Source organism: Monomorium pharaonis, chromosome 6 (assembly GCF_013373865.1).
Source record: "Monomorium pharaonis isolate MP-MQ-018 chromosome 6, ASM1337386v2, whole genome shotgun sequence".
In the NCBI taxonomy this organism is placed as follows: Eukaryota; Metazoa; Arthropoda; class Insecta; order Hymenoptera; family Formicidae; genus Monomorium; species Monomorium pharaonis.
This window is the reverse complement of record NC_050472.1, coordinates 18822623-18831519: the sequence shown is the minus strand read 5'-3', so window position 1 is coordinate 18831519 and position 8897 is coordinate 18822623. Positions and strand designations below refer to the sequence as shown.

At 30.9% G+C, this 8897-nt stretch overlaps 1 protein-coding gene across 1 annotated transcript; it reads left to right on the top strand.

Moving 5' to 3' along the window:
- Positions 1-586: 586 nt before the first annotated feature.
- Positions 587-5032, top strand: LOC105836139 (cytochrome P450 9e2-like). The gene has a single exon (XM_012679971.3). It carries the CDS (start codon positions 1853-1855, stop codon positions 3380-3382), a length of 1530 nt encoding a protein of 509 aa, XP_012535425.1. The 5' UTR covers positions 587-1852; the 3' UTR covers positions 3383-5032.
- The last annotated feature ends 3865 nt before the right edge of the window (positions 5033-8897 follow it).

Below are 8897 nucleotides of genomic sequence, written 5' to 3'. Positions count from 1 at the left end.
AAAAAAATTCACAAAAATTTATATTATTTTCTTAGTTTATAATCTTTTTTTTCGATTAAAAATTAATGAAAAATAATTTGGAAATTATTTGTTTAAATTTTTTTTTTACAATTATTTGTTGACAAACGCATATTACTACTTGTTTTCTTTAACAAATCATAACTCAGGAACTAATGGATGAAATTTAAAGTTCAAGGGCGCAAATTAAAGCTAAATGTAACGCCAATAATGAAAAATAAGATAGTGATTAATTAAATAAAAATACTTAATTTTGTGGCATTAAGTTTTTTTTAGAAGGCACAGTAGGAATTTCAGGTTACCAGAAACAAATTTCTAAATAACAAAGGACGAATATGTATTCTCAAAATTTTTTTTGAGAAAAAATCTTGAAAAGCTCGAAAAAAACACCGAAAAAGAAGTTCCTCGAAACTTTCTCTGCCGCTCTTTGCGTCATTATGTATCTATGTGCAATGTCAAATTTTTTTTATAACAAAAAATATTTTAATACGTTTTAATTTAAAATACGTTTAAATTAAGCAAAAAAATACATTTTTATGAAAAAAATGTTTTTAGTAATAATAGTTTAATATTAATAAATTTTGCATAATAAATAACATTTTAACGTTTTGCGATAATAATCTGCCTTTGTTATCAAAATAAATCGATTTTTTTTGCGTTAAAAGGTCTTTTTGATGGTACGGAAGAAGTTGGAGCACTCAAATATTTTAATTAATAACTAATAAAACCTATGACATAAATCACATTTTAGTGCGCATGTATAATCCATACAGTCAGCAACATGGTTGCGTCAGTAATGGCAATGTTAATGACATGTGCCCATATTTACATGAAATATTTTGTGACTATATATATGTATGTATGTATGTATATTCAACTAATGTTGCATAATTACATAAAAAATTTAATATAAAAAAACTTTTGGCCGGATATTTGCCGAATATTAATAACAATATCCCGCTATCCGACCAGATAGTGAGAAAAGGGCCGGATATCGGATACTTATTGGAAATCAAGCACATTTTTACTTTTTTCTAGTAACATTGTTGTTATTCTTTTTAATAAAATTAGTTATATATATATATATGTATACCGGATACTTACCGGATATCCAGCACATCCTTACTTTTTTCTAGTAACGTTGTTATTTTTTAAAATAAAATTAGTTATATATATATAGATACATATATAGATGTATACATTAAATATATATACAATGATTTATGGAGTAATTCAAAGCGATACTTATTATGCATCATTTATCTCTTAGTTTATTAGATTTAAAATTCATATCTAATGTTAACTGAAGTAACAAATACCATTAAACAGCGTTTCACATATTCCTATAATAAGAGTATTAAGTGCAAAAATTATACATATAAGCTATTCTTTAAGATGCAAATTGAACATAATCATGTGAACATCACAATTTTTTTTACAAATTTACATATAATTTACATATAAATAGTATAATTATACATAATATATATGTACATAAATATACAAACACTTCGCATACACAACAGATAATAATTACATGTTCAAATATTATTACACTAACATTTTAATATATTCAAATTACAGTCTATTTTTTTGAGGATATTTAATTGTAATTGGTCAATTTTCCACGGCTTAAAGTTTAAATCTTTATTGTAGACAATGCTATACACAAATTGTGTGAAAAAGATACTGGCATATAAATATACAGGAAGTGCTACACATGCGAATAGTTGTTCGTAACGATTTGTATCGGTAGTACTATTAGTGCTGTTTAGTCGATAATAAAAAAGGTTAACAAAGAAATCCTAAAACGAGATTTTCAAACAATTTTACCATGGAATACTGGTCGGTATTTCTATCAATAGTGATCGGTGCATTCAGCATTTTTTATTTTTTTAGAAAATTTAATTTTTTTAAAAGAAATGGTCTTATACACGTACCGCCTGTTCCAATATTTGGTTCCATGACATCGTTCACACTTGGTCGCGCATCATTCGTTGATTTTTCTCAGAAGATATACAATTTCAATCCTGACGCAAAGTATTGTGGATTCTACGCTGCGACAAGTCCAATGTTTTTGCTTCGCGATCCGGACCTCATTAAGTCCATACTTGTCAAGAATTTCGAAGCATTTCCAAACCGAAAAGGTTTCTCTGACGTAAATGATCTTTTACTTACAAAAAATTTATTGTCTCTTCGTGGGGAAAAGTGGCGAAATGTGAGAGCCCTATTGAGTCCATTCTTCACGTCTAGCAAGACAAAAATGATGTTCACATTGATGTCGGAATGTGCCAAGGATTTTGGTAAATTTCTATCGACATTGTCGGAAGATAAATGTAAAATGAACATGAAAGACGCTTTCTCTAAATATACGAACGACGTCATCGCTACATGTGCCTATGGAATCAAAATCAACTCTATGAAAGATCCGACAAATAAGTTCTACGTTTACGGTAAGAAATCGACTGACTTCTCAGGGAGCACTGTCTTCAAGTTCTTTTTTCTTAGAACTTTTCCGACTCTTGGAAAAATTTTCAAGATAAAGCTTATCAACGATTACATATCAAACTTTTTTAAGGATATTGTAGAGACTACAATTGCTACTCGTGACGCAGAGCACATTACACACCCGAATGTGCTGCAGTTCATGATGGATAGCAGAGGCAAGGAAGGTAGTAGAGAAATGGACATCGACGAAATGAGTGCGCAAGCTTTTGCTTTTTTTATCGGTGGCTTCAATACTAGTTCGACTATGTCCTTTGCCGCTCACGAGATCGCAGCTAACCCAGAAGTTCAAGTCAAATTGCAGCAAGAGATCGACAAGGTTTTGGAGGAGTCAAACGGAGAAGTGTCCTACGAATCCATTAACCGGCTCGAGTATTTAGATGCAGTAATAAGCGAGGCCCTCAGATTATATCCGTCTATCCCCTTCACAGAAAGAATATGCGAAAAGTCTTATGAGTTACCACCTGCATTGCCAGGCGAGAAATCATTCGTCGTGAAGAAGGATATGATTTTTTGTATTCCAATTTACGGGATACATCATGATAACAAGTACTACGATAATCCAGACAAATTTTATCCAGAAAGATTTTTAAACAACAAAATTCATCTTAATTGCTCGTATTACATGCCATTTGGATTAGGACCAAGAATGTGCATAGCTAGCAAGTTTGCTATACTGCAAGTCAAAGTTGTGCTGTTTTATTTACTAGCGCATTGTAATCTGAAACCTTGCGCGAAAACTCCGTCTCCATTGAAATTTGCCAAAAATCTGTCTTTGATGCCGAAGAATGGATTCTGGTTGAACATTCAACGTAGAAAAGATGTGCATCCTGCGTTGAAGTCTGCAATAAATTGCTAAGTTTCAAAAAACATTTTTGATTGTAATAACATAATATTACGTTTATAATAAAAATCATCTTTTTGATAAAAATTGTCACACAATTTGTTTTGTGATTATAAATATTAGAGCATTAGATCTATAATAAAATATTCTATTTGTTAAATTTATTTGTTGCAAATATTAATTATTAATTGTTGTTATTAGAAGTATTAAGAACAAACAACGTGAACAAAGTTTTTCGCTTGTGCAGGTGAACGCAGTCGCCTTTGGCTCGTGCGACCATTTTTCGCAATTAAGAGCAATATCCGGAATCACCGCACTAGTTGCACAATATACTATTATCCCATTTTGTATATTGATTACATTGATTAGGAGAAAAATAATAAAAATAGAGCGTATAGAATCGGATTTGATCATACTTTTGGAAATACTAGAAGTCCATTTTACCTTTAGGAAGTTAAATGATAGCGTAACAATTATTAATTTATATAAAGTTTATATTACACAACTTTGGAGATAATAAATTCTTACAATTTTAAATTCTTACAAAATTATATGTAATATCTTTATCTGTGTTTAATAGTTATTTATATTTTCTTATTACTTTTAATTTTACACAATTATTAATTGTCGTTATAACTAATTTATTTTTTGTTATACATGTGTCGAAATTAGATAGACTAGGACTAGAGGACTGTAGACTGCGTTATATCTTATAACTTGTATTTTTTTCAATCCTAATGTGAGTAAAGGTTTCTGCATAATATCAAGTAGCAAAAAACCAGGAAATAGAAAACAGGAATTATGAATAAAAAATTATTGTTTTTGATGTGCCTCTAATGCACAATAATAGCAATGAGTCAACGGTTCTTATCGCCATTTATTCACACATTATTGTGTATCGGAAACTCATCAGGGGCAATTATTTTTATTTATAATTTCTGTTTTTTGTTCTTACTATCTGTTGCCTCGTATTCTGCAAGGGCCTTAAGAAAATCGATGAATATCTAACAAAGTATTTTATTTGTGTTTGAACTGCAAAGAGTTACTTTAATATATTAAATCTTTTACGTGGGGTAGAATTCACTATCAAATATTAACACAAGGAGAAGAAAACACCTGTCCACAAACACGATGGCACAAGCTACACTAAATTGAGAAGAATATTTAATGCAGTTATTGCTTCTTTGAAGAACGCTTTATGAGCAATTACTCTATTTATCATAATCAATGAATACAACACAGAAACAATGAGTCAGTCATCATAACGTTTGAAATTGTTTGACCATGGTAGCTAAGAATCAAAAGCACAGCCTTGCTTTGACTTTACAATATCTAAAAGTTTGAAGCCTCGACACTAACACATTAAAACTACAACTTTATTTGATATTTTACAAGTTCTTTATTATTTTGGATTAATTTATTTACGTTGCAAAACGAATATTGTTCTTTGAATATTTTTCAGTCTTCTTATTTCTACTGCTTCGTATAAATTTCAACAAGTTGAAATTAATTAAGAATTATTCCCTTACGAAAAAACACCCTAAATAACACCTCAAAAAACACCAAAATATAATAGCGTAATTTCGGATATCCAAATGGCGTTCACACCATTTGAGTGTTAACGCCAAGAAAAACACCAAAAATGACACCAAAAAAATACTAAAAGGTAATAGCGTTTCGGATACCCAAATAGTGTTAACACCCACAATAACACTGAACCGAGTAGAAATTGACAAGCAACTAGACATAAAAAAAATAAAATAAAAATTTTATTTAAAAAAAAATTTTTTTTTTACTTATTGATATGGATACTTGTTATCGTCTACATATACCTATATGTTATAAACTAACGCAATTATATTATTTTTTATAAATGTAATTCAATTTTGCAAAACATATTAAAAATACATAGCATTAAGGCGATGCTGGACTGCCTCTCAAACTTGATCGAGGTCGATAATGTAGAGTCATTCATGCATATCATTAATGAGATTTCGTATATATCTCTTTTAGAAATTCTTTTCCAGAATTAAAGTACACATATTAATATCCGTCTGTGAATTGGACTTTATATCGAGGACAAAAAATATTTTTTTTTATTGCTCTACTTATCAACTTTTTACGCGTATATAACCTAAATTTTCGTTTCACAATTTCGTCTCAATTAGACAATAAAATTAAATTTTCGAAACTCGACACTGTTTGTTCTCGTCGTCTACTAGTTTGTGAATACGAATTTCGTAGGTACAAACTGTAGATCTTTTATATTAAGCAAACATTGTGACAGTAAATTAACAATTTTTTCTCGTTTTTGGAGAAAATTCCACTCCACAGACTGATAGCAATGCGTATCCTTTTATTCTGGAGAAGGATTTCCAAATCTATAAAAGAAATAAAAAGATATTGTTAAACAAAAATTACTATCTTTTTGTTGGAAAAACAGACAATTCCAGCATCCCCTTAATTTATTTACTTATTAATTCCATTGTTAAATTTATCTTCTTCCATAATCTTACATATATAACTACATAATATAAACTTTGAATTTACATATATATATATATATATATATATATATATATATATATATATATAAATCTGTATATCTACACATGCACACACGCACGCACGCACGCACACACACACACACACACACACACACACACACACACACACACACACACACACACACACACACACACACACACACACACACACACATATATATAAAATTCAAAATTAGGTATATGTATAATGTGGCCTCATAATAAGTCAAAGTTTTAACTTTGCATTTTATAATTTTTATCTTTTGTTTTATAATTGGGTGTCATCAACACTGAAACCCGAGTGTCGACACCCAAAGTTTCGATATCGACACTGGAATTTTGGTGTCGACACCCACTGTTTCGGTGTCGACACCCAAAGTACCGATATTGACACTGAAATTTTGGTGTTCGCACCCACTGTTTCGATGTCGACACTCAACTTTTGGTGTCGACACCTTAATTTTTGGTGTCAACACAAAAATTTTGGTGTTGACACAAAAATTGGGTGTCGACACCGAAATTTTGAGTGTCGATACTTAAATGTCGGTGCTAACACTAAAAATTTAGGCGTTAATACAAAAAATGGAGTGTAAACACTCAAAGTTAGGTGTAAACACCAAAATCTTGGGTGTTTTTTTCGTAAGGGTTTAAAATCGATAGTCAGACAAAAACAATTATTAATATTTTTTATAATTTTGATTACATATAATATTAAAAATATATTGTTAAAGGTGTAACAATAAAATTAGTAAATTTGCTAAAATGAAAATTTGAAAAATGCGTTTAAAATTATTTTTATTTATATATATTATGACCGTGCTCGTGAACAACGGGCAATTTCAACTCTTTTATTTAATGCAAAATGTCGTTCACAGAACAAGACGACAAGTGGTTGCGTGTAATTTGCTAAAGATATTGGCGTGAGCGTGTCACTCTTTTTCTTGGGAAATGTTATGAATTCTTCTCGAAAACTCGAAAAATATTACTCTTACTCGGCACGGACTTTGACGGCTCCGATAGCCGACTCCGAAAATGGTATATAGAAGGGTAGGTTCAGTACAGGCAGTTGTAATGTGGAAGGCGAAAGGATAATCGACTTTACAATTTAACAATATAAAACCAACAATTATATTTTGCGATTTAATGTTCTACATATGATCAATAATATAATCCATTATACAGGCTGTCGACGTTCTCTCATATCGGGTGTTACAATCGATCTTTTTATTCGAGTTTACAATTTAAGCGCGCGGTAGCCCCAAAAGGCGAATGTTCTCGTGAACGCTAACGCTGTCAGTCCTACGAATTAATTCAAAACGCTGACAATATTCAAAGCGCGAGGGTGATTGCCAAGAACGGCTGAAATATACGAGGCGTTACAGTTAGCGCGGCACGCACTTCCTTCACAAGTCTGTGTTCTCTCGTTAAGAAAATATTGTGGGGAACGTATGCTGTATAATCGGTAATGATTCGCGATAATCATCGAACACGCCCAATTGAATGGAATTTAACACGAATTACACGTAATTTATCACTAACACGAATGACGATAACGACTTGGCTGCGGTGTAGGGTGTGTAGGGTGCGCGCGCGAAGGAAGTGCGAAAGAAAGAAACGGATTAACACGCGGCAGGTGGAACCAATTCCACCGAGCGAGGCGATGGCACTACAACAAATTCAAAATTATTACGCTTAGAAAACCTTGTGAAATAATTGCGATGCTAAGATTGCGATTGACATGCGACTTGCCCGATTGTGAAATCGGCGAGTTTACAAATAATTTAAGGGGACCTTAGTGACGGTTGAAGATGTCGAAACTTTTGGCTTGCATTTAAGGAGATTGCTGTTAAGGAGATTTTGGAGTGCCTTTGAAATTTGATCGAGGTCGATAATGTAGAGCCATTCATGCACATTATAAGATTTTATACACAGAAAAAAAAAAGTAATATAGCCAATAACATATGTAATTGCGGGCTGCCAACTACATAAAATACTCAATACATTTGCTATTAATGCTATTAATGCAAGTACAATGTTGATACTGCAACAGCATATATTATTGTATTGAGTATATCTGTAATTGGCAGCCCGCAATAATATATCTTATTGAATATATTACTTTTTTTTTTAGTGTATGTATTTCTTATATAGATTTAGAAATTCTTTTCTAGAATTAAAGTACACATATTAATATCAATCTATGAATTAAATTTTATATTGAAAACGAAAAAATTTTTTCTCATATTGCTCTATTTATCGACTTTTTACGTGTACATAACCTAAATTTTCATTTTTTTATTTTTCAATTTGCGGAATGCGAATCTTTTTTCTAGGCTTCTAATCTTATTTCTAATTGCACGATATTATTCCTGAGAGTTTTTTTTAGGGAGCAAAGTGATTATTTTATACATATAAACTGTCGATTTTTTGTATAAAGCAAATATTGTCGTTAGGTGACTAATAAATAACAATTTTTTTTTATTTATCAGAACAAATCGTACGTCGTCTCTTTCATTTTTGTGCGTACTTTAATCCTGTAAAAGGATTTTGCATTCTGTTATTTCAATACGAAAATCCAAGTTCCCCCAAAAATGTCGGTAACTCTGTCACTCCCGGATTAACAAAACCGCGAATAAATATAAAACTTTTTAATTTTTTACAGTATTAACTATAGCATTATAAAGTAAAAAAATCCACTCAGAATCATTCCAGAATGAATAATTTTAGTTTATCAGATTCGAAATTATCTAATGCTATTATACCCAGTGGACACAGTAATATAGCAGCAGTGTAACAGCAATGTAACCGAATATAACAGGTTACGTTACTCTGAAATTCCACGTAACTTACATGTAAGTTACAATTTCCGACTCAGCAATATAACATGTTATAATTACATGTTATCTAACCGTTACACTACAGTTACAAAGAAAAATAAAATAAAATAAAAATTTTATTTTTTTGAAATTATTTTTATTAACAGC

What these genes read in the sequence shown, in the direction of transcription:
- LOC105836139 (XM_012679971.3), top strand. Translation starts at nt 1,853, where the DNA reads ATGGAATACTGGTCGGTATTTCTATCAATAGTGATCGGTGCATTCAGC.